Genomic DNA, 20,700 nt, shown 5'->3' on the forward strand with positions numbered 1-20,700 from the left:
CTTTATTAAGTGCAATGACACGACAGAAAATAAAGTAAAATTAATGGACGCAATTGCACACAGAAGGCGAGGCTGCAGCTGATATGCTAATCTGATGAGAACATATTCATTAAACGGGATTTTTTATTGATCATCGAGATTGACTAACATGACGACATTTCCAGGTTATGTATACCTGCAAGTTGTCTTTCCGACTCCGCCTTTGCCACCCACGAATATCCATCGTAAAGAATGTTGCTCGATCACGTTCCTGATGGAGGGTTCGTACTCTTCCATTGCCTCCTTCTCGGCAGTACTCATGTGTTAATGATGATAATGCGTAACACACTGGGAAAAATTTAGTACATAATTCTTAATAATCGTCACGTATGGTCGCGTAGCGTATATATACACAAGGAAAATATGAAAGTGAAAAGCACAATCCTATACTAATAATAAAGCTACTAATAAAGCTCGCGCACAACGTGCCGCGTTGAATTGCCAAGATGTGTTCGTCACAGTTACACCTTCTGCACTTCGTATATTTCTTGTTTTCTCTTTCTTTTTTCTCTGTTTCTCTCTCTCTCTCTCTTTCTCTTTCCTTTTAAATTAATATGTGAGCGGATATAAGTTCCAATTAAAAAAATGTAGCAAAAAAATGCAGCTTTTCGAAATTGTATTTATGACTTCTACTCCGATTTAAATTAATATAATTTATTATTATTATTAATATTAATTAACAAATATGTTATTAATCATATATATTATTATTATAACATTATATAACTATTAATTTGTTAACTATTTGTTGCTTAACATATGAAAAAAAATTAGATTATAGGAATAACGAATAATATTATATATTATAATTAAAAATTTTGTTATGCATAATTTCGCTGGTTGATTTATAATCACTATAGATTAAATTAATTGAAGTGTGATTAAAAAGTCGCCAATATTTACTCTCAAATAGCACACAACGCTTAACAAAGCGCTAAAAAAGTGCATATATAATTTCAAGTGCTGCTGTATTACTTTGAACGCTTTGAACTTTCACTATTGTAGATTAACTTTAATAAATTAAACTGAAATAAAAATAAATAAACATTTGTAAAAATGCCCAAGATGATAATTAATCCTTTCAGATCTGATTTTATTGGAAACATGTTAAAAATTTTTTTTAATTCCTTAGTACACGCGTCTGAGTCATTCGTGTCCTGCTCATTTCTTTTTTTTGAAATACTAAGAGCTCCTAATAAAATACCGGTCTTTTTTCTATTGCTAAAAAAAGTTTGGCATCTAGAAAATATTTTTTTGTGTTGTGTGTTACCGGTCTCGATTCATATGCTTTAACTGACATAACTCCAAAGTTTACCTCTGAGTCACAAATGACCCAAGGTGTATACAGAGTATACATTTTCTGTAAAAAAATTTTTTTTTCTTTAAAACTTCAACTAATTCTCGGTTGTATTGCAAGAATATTTCGCGAATTATTAAAAAAGAAATTAAAACATATTAGCCCTTAATAAACGCGATTTTTGGTATCTTTGTTCTAAATGTTGTTAATATTATATATTATGTTGTCTAATGTTATAAAGAACATTTTCCTAATAAATTATAAATTTTTTTAACATAATAGCAATAATAAAATCCATTGTTTTAAATGTAAATTTTAAAATGTAAATGCAATATATCTTCAATTTATAGTCATTCATGATATATTAAAAAAACATCATTTTTAGGTTACTCAATAACTAAACTTTTTGGAGTCGACACTTGAATTTTTTTTTTTTCTTGTAGTTTAGAATGTCAATTTTAAGATACTGAACCTTTAAATATTTTTCTTTTAAACATTTTTGTTTCAGGGTTTTACATTTTTATACGAAACAGTGCATTTTTCTGATTTCGTTAATTGTATTAGTTACAACACTTTATCTACAATTTGTTGAATATATAACTGCACAAATACTTTCTAAAAATATATATATATAATCTCAAAATATATATATAAATTGTTTAATAATTTCTTTAATAAGTTTTTCGTTTAATAAGTTTTTAAATTGTTTAATGTTTAATAAAAAGGTATACTTGTAAAAGTAATGAAAATTAAGCTAAGATACGAATGACCGACCGTGTATATTAAAAGTACGCAAAATAACTAACGTGTGTACTAAGGGTTAAATTCAATTTAAGGACTATAGCCCTTAAATTATTATAATTCGTACTAAACAATCAATTTTTTCAAAATTTTTCAGATATACGTATTATACGTATTATACGTATACATTTATTATATGTGTATCTGAGAAAAAAAAGTAATTTTTTACGTTTCATTATCTGAATTATGTTTACGTTTCATTATCTTTTCACTTTCTAGAAGTTTCGTTTACACTTTTGTTATTTCTCCTTCGACTTATACTCAGTACTTATACTTCGTAGAATTTCTATTAGTCATTTCATTAATTAGATAAGATTTTGGGGCCATTTAAAAATATATTCAAGCTAATAATTTAAGTACAAAATTACGAATATTTAAAATATTTAAATTTTATGAACAGTTTAAAAACTGTTCCATCAACATTCTAATCGTTCTTTCCTTTTATTAGATATCTCGATATTCGATATATCAAACGCAGAAAAAATATCGAACAATCAACAATGTCGAGTATCGAGAACTAGACCGTGCGATTATCAGCGATCGTGCAGCGGAATCGATTAGGAATCGGGATGCACCTCTTCCTCTCTGATCTAAGTAAATAGTTTGTAGTCTGTATCGGTCTGTAGTGTCTATCAGTGTCTATATTGTATCGCGATGGATTCGTAGCGGCAACGACTTGAAAATATGGTGTCGTACATCATAGAGATCGAATCCAGGTGGATGTGAAAACGAAGAGAACGCTGTTGTTCATCGTCATAATTTTCATTGGAGTAAACGCGACGTGCGCAATTGGAAGGCATGCCGCAATTTCATAAGATCGAGATTAACAGAACGGAATGGGAGGTACCGGAACGGTATCAGTTGCTCACTCCCGTGGGCTCAGGCGCTTACGGTCAAGTTTGGTAAGATCTGACAACATTATTAGCAGAGAACAACGTTAATACAATCATCATCTGATGTTACACGCGCGCGAGCGCGCGCGCGAGAAAAACCTTGATGATATACGTATTTGACAGAGACTGCCAAGAGACTCTTGACTAAAGCCCAATTTCATCAATGTAAGATTAACTTTAATCTCGACTTAACTCTTATTGATTTTGTACTGTTTATCTTTTTCTAATTCTAAGAAAACTGAGATTAAAGTTAATCTTATATTGGTGGAATTGGACTTTAGTCAAGATTCCCTTGGAAGTCTTAAATACGTATATCACCAACTCTTACTGTTTATCTTTTTCTTAGAATTAGAATTAGTATTACAAAAAGATAAATAGTAAAAGTTAAACTGAGATTAAAGTTAATCTATATTGATGAAATAGAGCCTAAGTCACAAAATTCTCTGATCTTGTCAATCTTTTTCTTTAAACTTATTTTGTGTTGCAATGTATAGTTCTGATATATTCAATTTAATTACTCTGACAAGAGAATATTCTAGATTGTAAGTGATATAAAAAAAGTAATATTATTAGTCAAAAGATAACATTTAAAACAGATATTCAAATCTTAGGAATTCTATGGATTCTGTATCTGACTTAGGCTTGATTGCACCAACATTATTTTGATTTTAAGCACTTAAAACTCTCTCTGTTTCTGTCTCTTTTTTGCTTTAACGCTTAAACGAGACAGAGAATTTTAAGTCTTGCTTAAAGACAAAATAACGTGGTGCAATCAGGTCTTAGGCTGAAACATGTTTTGGCTATATTTAACTCGGACACAAAAGACATTGTTTCGAAAACAATGCATTTTTTAGATACTTCAAAAAGATATTTCAAATAGAAATTGTAAGATTTAGAGAAAGCTATGAGCTAATTAGATATTAGATTCAGGGCTTATTTTATACCCGAAAAAAATCAACCTGAGTTTTATTATAAGTAGCTTATCTAATAGCCATCTTCAAACTTTTATTTGAAACATTTTTTATCAATGCATTGTTTTCGAGACGTTGTGTGTCTAAGTTAAAATGATCAAACATATTTCAGCTCAAGTTAAGGACAAAATTCATAGGATCTCAATATTTAACTATCTAGAATATCTATTTCAAACGTGACCTTTCGACTAAAAAGTAAGTTTTTTGTTATGCAATTTAGAACGTTCTTTAATTATATGTATATTTTTGTAATGTATACCTAATTCAGATATCACAATTTTATTATAAAAATTCTTTGCAGTTCTCGTCTATTCATTTTCATTAATAAAGATTAATTTTAATCTTGATACAATTGACTTTTCAGCTTTTTCTAATTTTAATACCTGTATTACACTAGTAATTAGAGATTATGTCTATGTTTACGTATCTCTTGATTTATCAAAAAGAAGCTGATGACCAACAGTTACTTTCTTTCGCAATCTCCAATCGCTAATGCGATAAGATCTGGTACCCAATATCAGATTAACTCTGATTTCAATTTAATTTACTCTTTAATCTTTTTCTAATTATAATAATTAAAAAGATAAACACTATTAAATTAAAGTTAACCTTAACAGCCTAGTTAAGTTGATAGAAACGAGCATAATTTCTTATTTCTACCAGTGTAGTTTAATTTTAATCTCAGTTCAACTAGTTCTAAGAACTAGAAAAAAGTGAAGAGTAAATTGAACCGAGATTAAAATTAATCTATATTGATAGAAACGAGCATAATTCTAAGAATTAGAAAAAATAAAGAGTAAATAAAATTTAGATTAAAGTTATGTACGTTGATAGAAAAATGGACGTAAGTTGCAAAAAAATTCTTCATTCTTATTGATTTTGTCTTTTGAATTTGTTTTACATCGCAATGCTTGGTTTTGACAATAAGACATTTTAATTTGATTTAATATTTTTGTCATTTATATCTGCTTCTGGTATAAATTTTGTAATTTTAAATTATTAAAATTTATTATAAAAACTAAACTTTTTTGAAAGCTTCTTGTGCCTTATATAGCTTATTAACTGTTGATTAGGAAATCGTGATCAATTGATCAAATGGAAAATTGTTGGAACAACATTTCATGATACTGAAATCATGAATCAATCGCAACCTTGACGTTTTTAGCGTTAGAGTGGCAAAATCGTCATTGCGTGATTTCTCTCTGTCGTAAAGAACGATTGGAATATAATTATTGCGGGGATGTTAATTCCAAGAGTTTTATGCACGTGTGCATAAAACTCCCGCACTTTCATGAAAATAAGCTTAGAATATTTGTCATACGATGTTATTGAGAAGTAATACTAATAATGTGAAATTCATTTGTTCACGATTTAAACTAGATTTCTGTTTTTTTTTCTGTTTTTCAATAAATGCAGTTTATTATGTAATGCTTCAAATCGTGCTAATAAAGAGTATAAGCAGAATCGTGTTACTAAAAAAAAATAATATATATATATTTTTATTTCAGTTCAGCGGTGGATACAACTACTGCACAAAAGGTGGCGATCAAAAAGTTAGCCAGGCCATTTCAGTCAGCTGTGCACGCAAAACGCACGTACAGGGAACTACGTATGTTAAAACATATGAATCATGAAAATGTGGGTAAACACAATTATCAAGGCATTTTGACTATTGTTCACTTAATATAATATAATATGCTTAATATAAATGCTTTGAACCATTCTTTGATAAGATAACTAGTACCAATTTTTTTTATTGTTAAAAAAAATGCTTTGAAGCATTTATAGATTTAAGTGGATTGTATTCTGTAATCAATCCCTGTTTGTAGTTAATCTTAAAGATATGCGTTGTTCTCTTATAGGTAATAGGATTGTTAGATGTATTCCATCCGTCTTCGTCTTTGGAAGATTTTCAACATGTGTAAGTATCACATCTGTCATGTGAGATTAATCTTACTTTATTCATATTTTAATTATGTTATTTATTTATACAGATACCTAGTCACACATCTAATGGGCGCCGACCTGAATAACATTGTCAGAACGCAAAAGCTTTCTGATGATCATGTGCAATTTCTTGTCTATCAGATTCTCCGTGGTTTGAAATATATTCATTCTGCAGGAATTATACATAGGGTACGATCGTGCACCGCATATATTTATACAAAATGTTAAAAGTATAAAAGCATTTCCTCATAGATTTGATCAATAGGACTTGAAGCCATCTAACATAGCGGTTAATGAGGATTGTGAGTTGAAAATATTGGATTTTGGTTTGGCCAGGCCAACAGAGAACGAGATGACCGGCTATGTTGCCACTAGATGGTATAGAGCACCTGAAATTATGCTTAATTGGATGCATTACAATCAAACAGGTCAGTAATTATATTAGAGGGAGAAAAAAGAGAATGAGAGAGAGAGAGAAAAAGATAGCGATATATCTTATCTGCTTTATCTTATATGATACATAAATCATATAATGCTGTAATACTATTATTGTACATTTTAGTTGACATTTGGTCAGTTGGATGTATTATGGCAGAACTATTAACTGGAAGAACATTATTTCCTGGAACAGATCGTATCCTTGTCATTATTGATGTTTTTGTTGTATTACTTTAATTTAGTTGTATTACTTTTATTTTCACCTTTTTCTTATAAAGTATATGAGATGTATGTTTTTAACACAAATTCATTAATCAGTCTTGACAAATATTTCCATTTATCTCATCTAGTTGCAATATCCTTTAAATATGCTTTTTGCTAAGGATCTATTGTAATTAATATCCCATAGCTGCATTGAACTCTTAAATCTAATATCAATGCATATTTTCTGCTTAACATGCTTTTAGAAAGCCATTTGCTTACATTTTGCATCATAGATCTAAAAGTTGTCTGCAGATTCAGCATGAGTAAAGTATAAAAATTTTATAAATAAGAATATTAATGATATATTTAGAATATGGAGCATATTGCTTTTAAAAAAAATAATAGATATTTTTAACAAAGGGGATATTTAGTGTTTTTAAAGAAAAATATAGTGGAGCCTTAGCAAGAGCAGATATTCATCAACTGAATTTAATTATGGAAATTTTGGGTACTCCACGAGACGAGTTTATGAAAAAAATATCGTCAGAATCGGTAAGTTTTAATTATTTTACCGTAATTACTTTATCTATAGCATGAAATATGCACGTTTGTACATTTTACATAAAATGTGAATTATGTTTGATCTTTTCTTTTTCTTGTTAACCTGTAAAATAAATAATGAAAATGAATATTACATCTTGGCAAATTCTTGGATTTAACATTGACGTAGTATTTAATACAATGTTCTAGTAACAAATAATCTGTACTTTGATAATTTATATTTATAAATAATTAAAAATAGTATATATTTACATATAATTACTAAATAAGAAAATTTCAAGTAATGTAGATTTCAAGTTCAAAGTTATCACATAAAAGTATGCCTTAACAGATACTAAATGAAAAATTTTCAAGCAACGTAGATTTTAAGTACAAAGTTATAACATATAGTATACCTTAACAAAAAAAGGTTTAAATTGTACATGAAATTTAATATATGCAAATATAGCGTATTAATGAAATATGTATAAAGTTAAATTTTTCACATTTGATGTCTGTTTAAAGCTATAATTCACGCTGCTTTATAACAAGTATGCAGCTTGCTTTAAATACAATTATTTGCAAGTTGTGGGAATGGTTTTATGTATTTAGCGTTAATAAAATTTTTAATTATTATTTTTAATTATTATTTAATTATTATTTAATAACTGCTTTTCCAAACATACCTTAACCATAAGCAGACATTGATCACCTAACACGAGTGTTAGTACTCTGTGGTACACCCACAGAAGAAACATTAAGCAAAATTACTAGTCAAGAGGTAAATTTGTTTTTTAAATCTACATATATATTAAACTTTGTATTAAAACTTAAAATGTAATTATTATGCATACATAAAAGAAATACAAATGTGTACTTTTTAAAACTAACTTTTGACTATCTCAATTTGGTATTTAATATGTAATATTTGTGTTTATACAGTTTATTTATAATGCTTCAGATTATACAATTCAATAATTTTACTATTATTATCGTAAAAATGTTAATTTAAAATTTTTGGAAGATTTATATAAAGATAAAGAGATATATGAAATATAGAGAAAGTATAATATATAGTGTACATGTGCAGGATATAGTTTAATTTATATAAATGACATTATAATTTTTCATAATTGAATTATTGTTACAGGCTAGAAATTATATACAGAGTTTACCACCGTTAAAAAAAAAAAATTTTAAAGATGTGTTTCGTGGGGCTAATCCATTAGGTAATTAAAAAACTATCTGGTAATTTATATCGAAGCTTGTCGAATAATGCATGTAGAATCATATCGAATTTTTGTCTAGCTATTGATTTGCTGGAATTGATGTTGGAATTGGATGCAGAAAAAAGGATTACAGCGGAACAGGCTTTAGCACATCCATATCTTGCACAATATGCGGATCCAACTGATGAACCTGTTTCTCTACCATATGATCAGAGTTTCGAAGATATGGATCTTCCAGTAGAGAAATGGAAAGGTAATGCATTTTACTAATGTCTGTTTTAATTCAGAGCATTATTATTATTTGGGTAATGGTTATTGTCACTTATAGAACTTGTGTATCATGAGGTTGTAAACTTCGTCCCACAGCAGCTACCTACATTGTCTTCAACAATTGAAACGACTTCTTAAGAACAACTTCTTAAAAATAATTATAACGCGTGTAATATAGATTTAAGCACAGTAAGATACAATAATATAGATTAACAATAGATGATCATGAGTGAAAAATATACATTATGTATAATTGTTCTATACGAAAATAATATTGTATATATAATTTATAAATAACGTAGTATATCAATGAGTAGTCGAGCTAATTTCTAGAAGATAGAATATATATTTTTGTCGAAAAGAAAATTATAAACCCGCTACGGTTTAATTATGTAACTCAGTTATCAGTTGATTATCAATAATCTATTACACAACAATTTTGTTGTGTATACATTTTTTTAGTTATTTTATCAACCATCCGTTCTCTTAGTCCGTGAAAGAGATCATTATGTAATTAATTGATTTTATAAAATATTTGATTATTATCATATAAATTATGATGAACCTTGCCATATGATACAATCAAAATATATAGTATCAAATATATATACATATATATAACATTTATACTTAAACACATATAATAATATAATATATTAATTGTAGTACTTATTATTTTTAATTATGCTACTACTAAATCAAAAAACGATATTTGTAACTATAAATCCGCCCGCATTTTTCAAACTTTAACAAAACGACCATTTATTCGTTAAAATCTAAGAAAATAAATTCCTACTGCAATAGAGAAAACATAAATTGTAGCAATAAAATAGAATATATGAGGCATTGTTATAGATTAGGAATTGCACACTTGATGAACAGCAAAAGATATTTTGTCATGTAAACATAAAATATAAAATTTACAAAACAAATGGACAATTTATATTTATACTATTAATGTGTGATACGAAAAAAGAAATATGTACGAAAATATATTTGAAATTGATGAGATTTAATACCTCATTTTCATTTTAAACCTGTCATTTATTTTATAATGCACATATACATTGCATCCTTCATCTTTTTCTTCTCTTTCTAAATTTTTATGTATTTGTAATCGATCAGTACAATGAAGAAGCATATTGTAACATTTGTGATATATTTTCTTTGCCAATCACACACGTTTTCTGACAAAAAAAATATTAGCTAAATATAAATCAGTTTAAATCTATTTTTTCATCCTGATAATATTGATTAAGAAGGTTAAATAACCTAATTGATTTATCATAAAATATTTTTTAATATGCCAAATGTATGGACCGAGGATGATACCGAGAAATTAATAGCACTTTATGGACAATATCAATGTTTGTGGAATCCATTCGATTCCGAGTTCAATAACAAATCATTACGTTACGAAGCATATAAGAAGATAAAAAATTCCATTAATATTCCTGAATTAACAATATGTGATTGTATTAACAGGATTGTGAATGTAAAAAAAGAATACTGTTATGAATTATCAAAAATCGCTGCAGCTATATCTTACGAAAAATTATACGTGCCAAAAGTGAAATGGTTTAAAAGAATGCATATGCTTTTCTTCCCATACATGCCATTATCTCATAATAATTTTAGAAAGGTATACAACAACAATAGTATAAAAGTATGAAAAATGATTATATAGATTTCTTTGTTAAATTATATTTGTGTACTATAAAATACTATGTTTTATATTATAAAATCATATAAATATTATTAAATATTAAAATTATTATAAATTTGTTCATGTTTATAATGCGTCTGTTGTTTTCTGTTATATTTATAATATCGCAATGCACAAATATATTTGTAGCAAGATAACAATCATCAAAAATTTAATGATAGCAATATTCAAAATAAATTTTTGCATTTATCTTTTGAGAAATCAGAGGATGAACAAATTTGCTCAAATAATATCTGTGGGACATGTGAACTTCAAGAAATTGAGTTGTGTTTAAAATTAAGGTCTAAATTGATTTACTATTTATATATTTTATATAACTTTATAAGATATCACGAAATAAGATTACAATAATATTTTTCAAATGCAGAGATACCGTTCATTCTGCTCAGAAATTGCAAGATACTCTTGTCTCTTCTCCAATCCAAACGGTTGATGTAGCGACAGAAACGAGTAATGATACCGTAGAACAAAAAACGCAAACGAATTTGCTCCATATTAGAAACAAATACAAGATATTAATAAAGTATAAAATACAGATATTTTCAATAATGTTATATCATATTGTTAAAGGAATGAAAATAATATTTTTCAAATGTAGAGATACCGTTCATTCTGCTCAGAAATTGCAAAATACTCTCGTCTCTTCTCCAACTCCAATCCAAACGGTTGATGTAGCGACAGAAACAAGTAATGATACCGTAGAACAAGAAACGCAAACGGATTTACTCCATGTTAGAAACAAATACAAGATATTAATAAAGTATAAAATACAGATATTTTCAATAACATTATCATATTGTTAAAGGAACGAAAATACATCGCAGGCAATAATAAAAGAAAACAGGTTTATATGTATTAAGTAACAGCGAGTAATTTATAATATTAATTTTTCAAGAGGAAAGGAGGAAACAATATAAAATCTTTTATAACAGGATCGTTCTACATATACAGATAATCCTATAGAAGTGTATGGCAGAAAAAAAATTGAAGATAACTTTGATATATTCGGGAAAAGCATAGCGTTTCAATTACGAACTATTGATATTCGTGAGTAAAATCTGTTATAGTAGGGAATAATTATCACTGAAATAGCTTATTTTTAGAGACTGCTGTGGAATTGGAAAAGGAAATACAAAATTTGGTAACAAAAGCGCGATTAAAAATTTTAGAATCTAAATTAATGGATCAGAGTAACTCAATCTGCTATTGTGATTGTAACGACTGTGAAGTAATGTGTAAAGATGAAACTTGTAACTGTGGTCTAACATTAAAGGAATGTTTATTACTTGCTAAAATTAAAGAAAGCAAGAATTATGATAGATTTTGTTACAAGTAGTAGACGAGAACAGAACAAGTATCTTGAGATAAATAGTGAAGTCAATGTGTGATTACAATCAATATTTTTAGTTAAATTATTATTTAAAGTTAGATTTATATATAAGTGTAATTATATATTGAGAGGAAATAAATTCTTTAGTTAAACCTAACTACATATATGATAAACATCAAAAATATTAACAAATGCAAATAATGTGATCTTTTTTGCTGACAATATTTTTATTAATGTATAGAATAAAATATACTTTGTAAAGAAAATATTTAAGTAAATAGTTATAAAGTAATTATATACGTATAAGTAGTAAATTGATATTAAACAATAAAAAATTCTCGTTATATCTGTGATATAAAAAGACATCATAGTTCTATCATGGTTCTTTTTATATTTGATTATATCGAATATTATAAATAGACATATTCACTTAAGACTTTATAAAGAATTGCAGTCTTCATGTGAGTGTCACACAAAATTGTGTAAGTTTTCTATTCGTAAAATATATAAATTTTGAGTGTTACTATTGATGAATTAAATATAATTATGTCTTTAAAATGGAACGAAAATATTACCTTTGTTTTTTTAAATGCATATCAAAAGCACCCATGTCTTTGGAATCCATATTATGTGAAATATTATGATTGTTTAGCCAAAAATGATGCATTCAAGAATATAATTAAAGAACTTAACATACCCGAATTGAATATATCTGATTGTCTAGAACAGATTAAATTGATAAGAAAAAAGTAAAAATTTAACATATAAGAATAAAACATAAAGGATAAAAATTTTTATTTATTTTTGATGCGAAAATTTATATTCGATATTTACTCATCAGATTGAATTTAAAAGTATTGAATAAAAAGTGTTCTTCTTAGATATGGACAGGAACAAACCAAAGTTATCAAAGGGTTTCAATCAGGTAAACCATACGAATCTCCTTTTACTTGGTTTCCTATAATAGTTGAAATGTTAACAAAGGTAATTGACGATGAAAGCAAGTTGCAGGTAAAATATATAATATAATTTATATGTATATAATTCGAAGAATATTTATAAAGGAAATTATTTTGAAAGGAGTATACATCAATTTTTCAAAATAATTTATAAATTGGTAGATCATGCATTGAGATATCAATAATAAAAATTTTAATATTTTAATGAATTATTTATATTATTATGGATAGAACAGAATAGGAGTAAAAATGATATCTCCTGTAAAAGATTGCATTACTATACCATATGACAACAACAGCAAATATAAAAATGTATCTAATTTTCTTTGTATGCAAGATTATAAGACAAAATCTGGTAAAAAAAGTATTAAGAAATAATCATTTCTATTTTAATTTGCTGTTATAAAATGAATTTATTTCACTTATTCCAACACTATATGCTAGGAAGTTTTGAAAGTGAAGGACAGAGTAATGCACAATTGCTGCAGTGTCCATTCTGTGGTTGGGAAGCTACAAATCCTAACAAATTGAATATAAAAACTAAAAAGGCTTACGAAAATATAAAACCGTTAAATATTACAGTTCCTTGTCCAGAATACTCCAATTTAGCTAATAAACTTTACGAAGGATACAAAGCACATCGAATAGACAATATGTATCAAGAAAAATACGAGAATATAATTCCATATCTAACCTTTTCTAACGGATTACCAAGTTATACAGACTATTCTGCAAACATATCGAAAACTAATTATATATACTATCCACAAAGAACTTGCAGTAACATAAATCAAATGAAACAGACGACACCAGTAGCAACTGTTGCATCCAAACTAAAATTCTGTACAAGAAAAACACAATTGTCAAGCAAACAATTATTTCCAGAAAGACGAACGAAACAAGTAGGGACCATTATTGAGCAATGCAATAAGGGAATACAAAATACAGTTTGCGTGTCGAAAACAAAGACAGATATTGTACAGAAATGCTATAGAAAAATCCAAAGTAAGCCTTTAATATCTCAGGAAGTGTCAAAACAAGTAGCAGTAAATACTGTGGAACAATGTGATAAGGAGATTCAGAATACTATTTATATAAGTCCAAGTAATTGTCAAGTTTTTCAAATATATTCTTCGACTCAAGAAGCAAAGCCAATTGATGCATATATTATGAAATGTCCAACAAATGACATGCGAAATACGATTGGTATAAAATTAAAGACTGTAAAAGATTCTATGCCGAATTTTATATTGATAACTACCGATAGAAATTATTTGCCATTGATACAAAGAGATTTGAAGGAATTCACAACTAATAAATGTCAGAAAGATACTGGTAATCATAATTAGAAAAATTTTTAATCTTATGATATCAAGGAATAGAATAAAGTTAATTGTTACCATTTACTTTTTTTGGTAATGGTGTTTTTTTTTGTAACTGTAATAGTAACATAGTTAAATTTAACTTTCTATTCCTTGCATATACATACATATATATAATATAATATAAGCCTGTCCAATTTGAACTCCGGAGCTAAAACGCAGCAAAGGCAAAGCCATCGACGTAAAAAAATTCAATGTGATTAATATTTTAGGAATTATAAAGTTGATAAGGGTCACTTAGATGTGTATCAACACTTTACAGTCTCTGAAATTTTACGCACATTGATTTTTTTTTGTATCGATGGTTTTGCGTTTTGGCTCCAGAACTCAAATTGGACAGACCTGATATAATATATATTTTTAATTATTTTATATTAAACTTTATATCTGATAAAATTTAATTGTTGATTTAGAAACGGATAATGTGATTTGGTTAACATAATTAAAAAAAAATTTACAAATGTCATAAACAGCATTGTCAATTAATTTTCTTTTCTTTTAGAAGCGGAAAAAGTTTATTTTGCATTAGATAACAAAAAACTCGTTGAAAATGAAGTTTGCACTAAAAAAATCTGCTCCTCTCTTCTTTCTTACAACATAATGGAGATTATCAAACACAATTTTGCAATGACACAAGCTTTACTTCAATGCTTGGAAAAAATGCAGGAAAAAACAAATGTTTATTCTGTTACGTCGCACTTATCAAAGATAGATGTAAATTCTAATTGTAAGTAGTGATTATTTTTTATAACGATGTATAGATTTATTTTAAATACATAAATTTTGTGTATTATATTTTTTACAGTTTCCGAGGTAACTGTGTGTGAACAAATTCCACGCAAATTTCTAAACGAAAATATACATTCTGACACTAGCTCTGCTGAATTAGAAAGCTTAAGTAGTTTATCGTGTTTGGAAAAAACGGAGAAAGATAACATAGCAATGTTTACTGAAATCCTTTTACAGCTGATAAAACATGCCTTTGTAATGAATAGTAAGAATGGTCGGTATTTTCGAATATTTTATAACTATTGTTAACAATTATTTTTAAATAATAAATGTATATAATTAATGTATATATATTAAAAAGATATATATGAAGCTTGTGATTTTTTCAGTACAAAAAGATTGTGTAACGAAAGAAGATGCGATCAATAGATTTATCGTTTTAAGTAAAATAAAAGAATGTGCAGATGAAATTTTAAAAATATATACACTTGTAGATTGGTCAAAGAGACAGATATTAAATAAATTTTATTGTAAATCCAAATCGAAAAATACTTGCCCTTCAAGGAAAAATTCTGCTTTGAATTCGCATCAGACTCAAAATATTAAAGAGGATGTCGTAGATCATTTTACAACTCCTTATGCGAACTCGAAAGATGTAGAAGTATTATATGAACCCTTCACATCGAAAATTAGAGATTACAGTCTTTCACAAAATGATACTACATATGCAGAAACAATGATGGATGAACTATTTGTCAAGGATAAAGGTATTACTGCGAGTACAGAAAATCATGATATTGGTTTAAATACATTGCCGCAAATATTGCTTCGTGATTCGGAAACTCAGTATACTCCGAAGCAATTGCAAGATACAGGCATTGTAACCGATCCCAATTTTGAAAAAAAGATAAGTGTGGCCACTCAAAATCGTGAGCCTATTTTGATTCGTGTAATCAAATCTAATAATAGCGGAGATATTCTAAAATTGGACAAGGAGACATGCGTCCGTGATGCCCATGTTCTGTGGAACGATAAATACTCGAAAAACATGTATCAGAAGTATTCAGTTAGAAAATATTATGATGAATTATTACACCCTGGCATTTCTCATGCACGCGAGAAAGAAGTGAATTGTATAGATTACCGTACATCTTTGTTACGTACAATATCAAATCCCTCGAATGGGATTTATAAATATTACAAAGGATGCAGAAGTTCATTGCCATATCATCATGATTGGATGAAAACAAATATCACAAACCGTGCAATATCATCGATTCAACGTGTTTCCAGAATCCCATTATATACGAGATCACACAAGTATACACAGAGGAGAACTGATTTATACAGAATGTCACGATCGTACGTATAAGCAGTTCTTTTATGAATGTAATATGATTAACAAACGCGTGAAATAAATCATACAAATAAACTTTATAGTTCAATAATTAGTTTTTTATCCAGGTAATCGAATAAATTATAATTTTTAATTCAAATTCCATTTTATTACATGAAATCGTATAATACTTTTACAATTAGAATATAGATATTCCTAATTGTAAAGAACACATATCTATTGATATGAATCAAAGTAAACTTTTACATATGTATGATATATGATATCAGTATTTAAATTTAATAAAATAGTATAAAAGAGACATTTGCTATTTTTTTCATATTGCTTGTTTTTACATAAATGTTATTACAATTTTAATGTCTTATATACTTTGTTTTTTTATTAGGATTTATAAATTAATAATATAATGATCTAATAATAGTCAGTTAATTATTTGTCCTGAGTATATTCATTTCTTTATATAAATATTTTTATATAATGAATAAATAAAACAATTCTATTTGAGATGCAAATTGTCAGAATATATTCTGTATTTGCATAATAGTAGAAATTGCATATTGTATTACAACTAATTTTGAAATCAGCTAATAAATTATATAAAATCTAAAATTGATATAAAGAATATAATTATAATCGTTATATCAATTCAGCATATCTTATTATTCTTGATAATAATTCAAATTAAAGATAATCCAAATAACGTATTTATAATTGATAAATGAGATTAAAATTTTACGTAATTGCAAAATTTTTTCATTTGTGAAAGTGCATAAATAAAAAAAATGATGTGTAATATATGTATATATTGTTTTATTTTAACTGAAATAATACTGGTGATATTTTTATATAACACACTTTTGAAAACCTAATAAGTTTCACTCTCTTAAAGTATACATATACATATATATATTTATATACAGGGTGACCTATTTTAATTTCTTTTACTATCCCTAAAAACTTTTTATTTTGGATTTTCTAAAAAATTTTTTAGACAAAGGTAGAATGGTTTTGAGAGAGTATTTTGGTCAAATTGTTTTTCTTCTAAATGAAGGCATCAAAAAGATATAAAGATTATCTCCAATTTTTTAAATAGAATTGTATGATTTTTTTGCATAATATGATTTTTATAATTATTTTACATACAAAAGTGTTAAGGTATAAAGGTTAAAGATATTAAAAAACCAATAGTTTATGAGAGATTTCATATAATTTAGTCCGACACATATTGACGTAAAATGTTAAATCTCATAAATTATTAATTTTTTGATAACCAAGATGATAACCAAGATGACCATGATTATAAAAAAATTAATACTTTACAGAATATTTCACATTTTATGTTAATATCTGCAGGAATAAAATATAAAAAATATATATATATATCTTTTGGACATTTCCATAGAAGAAATAGAACATGTAAAAAATATGTAATAAAAATCTTTCTAAAAATCGTTCCTTTAGTCTAAAATATTTTTTTTCTAAAATTAAAAAAAGTTTTGGGAGGTAAATTAAAATGAATCATCCTGTATGTTAAATTATTGTACTTAGTACTTCAACATTTCAGAATTTGTCAACAGTCACATATAACTCTTATTTGACTAGCTTTAAATAATTTTATTATTTGATAAATCAATGCTCACTTCTGATGAAATCATGTTTTCTGGAAAAGGAAATAAAATTTGATTTATTTCGAAATATTTGCGTTTTGTAATATTTGAAGATGTATATTGTGTTTACTGTTATTTAATTTGTTTTCTTTGCATCCGCTTTCTCATCTTTAGCTTGACCACGACCAAACAATCTAGCCAATGAATCCCAAATTCCTCCCAAGAATAAAGCACAAAACAAATTTTCAAATGGCACAAATGGATCATGAATGCCAAGCAAAATTGATGATAACTGAAAAATGATATTGTTAATATAATTTTTACATGTGTCAAATATATAAATTTTTAGGAGATATTTTATTGAGAATATGGACTTTACCTTGAAGTAAACGAAGAAGATGACAATGCCAAAGTACACAAGAGCATGAGGTGCAGAAATGAGATCAGTCTTCTTATCTAACACAAAGATTATTGATGCAACCATAGATGCTTTCGTAGGACTGTAAAAAAAATTATTTGTTATCATATTTATATTAAAAACATGATATACACATATTATAAAGGAGAGTACAACTTCTTTCACGACTATTTGGGAATTGTTTCATTTTTATACATTTTCTTATGTATTTTTTTCATGGAAACCGAAAATTATTATAATAATGACGAACTGGATCAATAATTTTGAATGAATTTTTAAATAAAACATGATCGATTTCATAATGATATCACTGTCATTTATTTCGTAGCGATTTTGTAACAATAATGAATAAGGATTCTTTAATGTACCAATTTTTCTTTGAGTATAGCTCATTACTGTAATTATATAACTTTCGGTTTCCAGAAAGAAAAATACGTTAAAAAAATGTAGAAATGAAATGATCCCTGAATGGTCGCGAAAAGTGAAAGTTGTATAGTCCTTCATAATTGAAATATTTGTTCATATAAATATTATAAATTTTACGTACAAACTGGGCTGCATAAATTCCATCGCAGTTGGTGTCCATACGCCACGTATAAGACGCTCAAATAATTTGGTAAATTCAGCTCCGTTACCTATATAAATGTTATAATTGCACATATGTTAACTGTTAAATATTAACTGTTAAATGTTAACTGTTATATATTTGCTTATTTTATAGCGTGCGTTCGTATTTTAGTTGTGAAAATAATGTGTATACATTTTATTTGGTATATATATATATATTTCATGTTTTACGAACCTTTGAATGTTCCAATCAATATCATAATAAGATATGCATTTGGATAAAGTTTCCCTGCGTGAGTTACTCCATCGTACACCTTTTTACACCTGTAAAAAATAGCATAAATTTATATTGGCATTTTATTTTAAATCATTTTTATATTCTCTTTTATATGTGCAAATACATAATTCTTATAAGCATATGGTGAAATAAAAAAATATCTTGAAAATTGATAAGTAACATTTACTTGCCTATAAATTTCTTTCATAGCAGCACATACTATTTTAACTGGTAAAAATTTGGCAATCTTATATCCAATGTCAAACGGTGTGTAAAATATCACATACCTGAAACAATTAGGAAAATTTTCTTTTAATAATGCAAATATTTTTTACTGACCACTAATTTTTCTCTAATTACAATTTTTTATTTCTTGAATAGTTCTATAAAATTGACAATAGTTCTATAAAATATTTTAAAAATAATAGTTTATGAAATGCAAAACATTATAACAGGCCACACAGACATTACTGACCACACAATAGTTGCAACTACCACTTGTGGTGTATTTTTCAATGGTGCAAGAATTGGTTCTCCTAATAATCCATTGCACAGCATACTGCTTGCAAAAACGGACAACATTGTAGACAGCCAACATGATAAAGGATGTTTACGGGAAAATGCTTGTGCACCTAAATATAGATATATCATAATTGTTATACATATTTACCGAAAATTTAACTATATATGAAATTAAATTTTTGACATCTATCATAATTTATAGTAATATATATTTTAAATAATAAATTACAAGAAAGAAAGAAATATTTAAAACTATATCTACATTTACATCAAAGAATCATTTATAAAATATTTTTTTCAGCAAAATATTCTTTTTATCTTATAAATTTTTTTTATATAATAGATATAAGACTTTATTACAGTGCGGAATGTTGAAGATATATACTGATTGAGATAAGTCAATTAGGGAATCCTTACAAATATAACATTTCACATATGCAAACTCAGAGATGTGCGGGCTACTAACAATAAAAATAATTGAAGACATTTTGTAGAAATTTTAATCTTAAAGAAATCAAATTTAAATTTCTGTTAATAAAAATTGAATTTCTGTTTGATTTTAATATTTTTCATCATTGCATTAGAAAGTTAATTTAAAATCTTTCTTGAAAATAATAGATCTTTCAAAATAATATTAAAACCAAATATTAAAAAACTAGAGAAAACTTAGCCCCTATTTTTATTTCTTATTATTTTAAGTTATCTGTAATTTTATTTTGAATGAAAAAGCAAGAAAATTTCTTTATAAAATAATTTAATTCAAACTCTTTATAAGTTTAAGAAAAGCAGTTTATAATACCAGAGTAAGATTTAATGTAATAAACAGATAATTTTCTATTAATGTAAACTGGCAAAGAATATATTTTAGAGAAGCTGCTTCCAAAAGAGCCCTTATTTTGAATACTTCTGGCTCTGTATACGTGCGAGCACAGTGCTGAAATAGACCGGCTGGGTTGTCTGTGTCATTGCCTTGAGAATATGATAATTGTGCCAGAGAGTAGTAAAATCAGCTCTTAATTTTTGTTCTTAATTTTGATTTTGGTGTATGTCTCTTAATAACATATTACTTCTTCCATTTATTTTTTGCATATTATATTTCATTATCATTTATCTTTTCTCAAATATATACAGGCTGTCAATTGGAAAATTGTGAAAACCAAATAACTATCATTTTGTATAATAAAAATGAATAGAGAG

General features: G+C 26.8%; 3 protein-coding genes across 4 annotated transcripts in view; 1 reads left to right on the forward strand and 2 right to left on the reverse strand.

The window, feature by feature from the left end:
• LOC108687397 (ATPase ASNA1 homolog) overlaps positions 1 to 479 on the reverse strand; it is a 2,558-nt gene extending 2,079 nt beyond the window's left edge. The window contains exon 1 of the mRNA XM_018193142.1: positions 176 to 479. Coding sequence (XP_018048631.1) covers positions 176 to 300 — 125 coding nt within the window. The 5' untranslated portion in view covers positions 301 to 479. The remainder of the gene's footprint in view (positions 1 to 175) is intronic.
• Positions 480 to 2,711: 2,232 nt separating this feature from the next.
• LOC108687307 (mitogen-activated protein kinase 14B-like) lies at positions 2,712 to 8,837 on the forward strand. Of its 2 annotated transcripts, none has more exons than XM_018192998.1 (10): positions 2,712 to 3,039; positions 5,510 to 5,639; positions 5,864 to 5,922; positions 5,996 to 6,137; positions 6,214 to 6,376; positions 6,511 to 6,582; positions 7,063 to 7,142; positions 8,281 to 8,359; positions 8,439 to 8,612; positions 8,688 to 8,837. In XM_018192998.1, the coding sequence occupies exons 1-10, from the start codon at positions 2,936 to 2,938 to the stop codon at positions 8,765 to 8,767; spliced, it is 1,083 nt and encodes a 360-aa protein (XP_018048487.1). In that variant the 5' UTR covers positions 2,712 to 2,935; the 3' UTR covers positions 8,768 to 8,837. The 2 variants fall into 2 exon arrangements, with proteins under 2 accessions (XP_018048487.1, XP_018048488.1); XM_018192999.1 differs by lacking the exon at positions 7,063 to 7,142 and adding an exon at positions 7,832 to 7,911.
• Positions 8,838 to 17,709: 8,872 nt separating this feature from the next.
• Positions 17,710 to 20,700, reverse strand: part of LOC108687343 (trimeric intracellular cation channel type B) — a 5,496-nt gene continuing 2,505 nt past the window's right edge. Inside the window, exons 2-8 of the mRNA XM_018193050.1 lie at positions 19,457 to 19,613; positions 19,173 to 19,268; positions 18,940 to 19,028; positions 18,685 to 18,772; positions 18,099 to 18,219; positions 17,850 to 18,011; positions 17,710 to 17,772 (exon numbers count right to left, since the gene is read on the reverse strand). Coding sequence (XP_018048539.1) covers positions 17,856 to 18,011; positions 18,099 to 18,219; positions 18,685 to 18,772; positions 18,940 to 19,028; positions 19,173 to 19,268; positions 19,457 to 19,613 — 707 coding nt within the window. The 3' untranslated portion in view covers positions 17,710 to 17,772; positions 17,850 to 17,855. The remainder of the gene's footprint in view (positions 17,773 to 17,849; positions 18,012 to 18,098; positions 18,220 to 18,684; positions 18,773 to 18,939; positions 19,029 to 19,172; positions 19,269 to 19,456; positions 19,614 to 20,700) is intronic.

This window comes from Atta colombica, unplaced genomic scaffold (assembly GCF_001594045.1).
Source record: "Atta colombica isolate Treedump-2 unplaced genomic scaffold, Acol1.0 scaffold205, whole genome shotgun sequence".
In the NCBI taxonomy this organism is placed as follows: domain Eukaryota; kingdom Metazoa; phylum Arthropoda; class Insecta; order Hymenoptera; family Formicidae; genus Atta; species Atta colombica.

Bases quoted from the DNA above. Each gene is read 5' to 3' on its own strand.
- LOC108687307 (XM_018192998.1), top strand. From the start codon at position 2,936: ATGCCGCAATTTCATAAGATCGAGATTAACAGAACGGAATGGGAGGTA. The intron at 6,138-6,213 runs GTACGATCGTGC...TTTGATCAATAG, and splicing joins CTGCAGGAATTATACATAGG to GACTTGAAGCCATCTAACAT. The intron at 7,143-8,280 runs GTAAGTTTTAAT...TTATTGTTACAG, and splicing joins AAAAAATATCGTCAGAATCG to GCTAGAAATTATATACAGAG.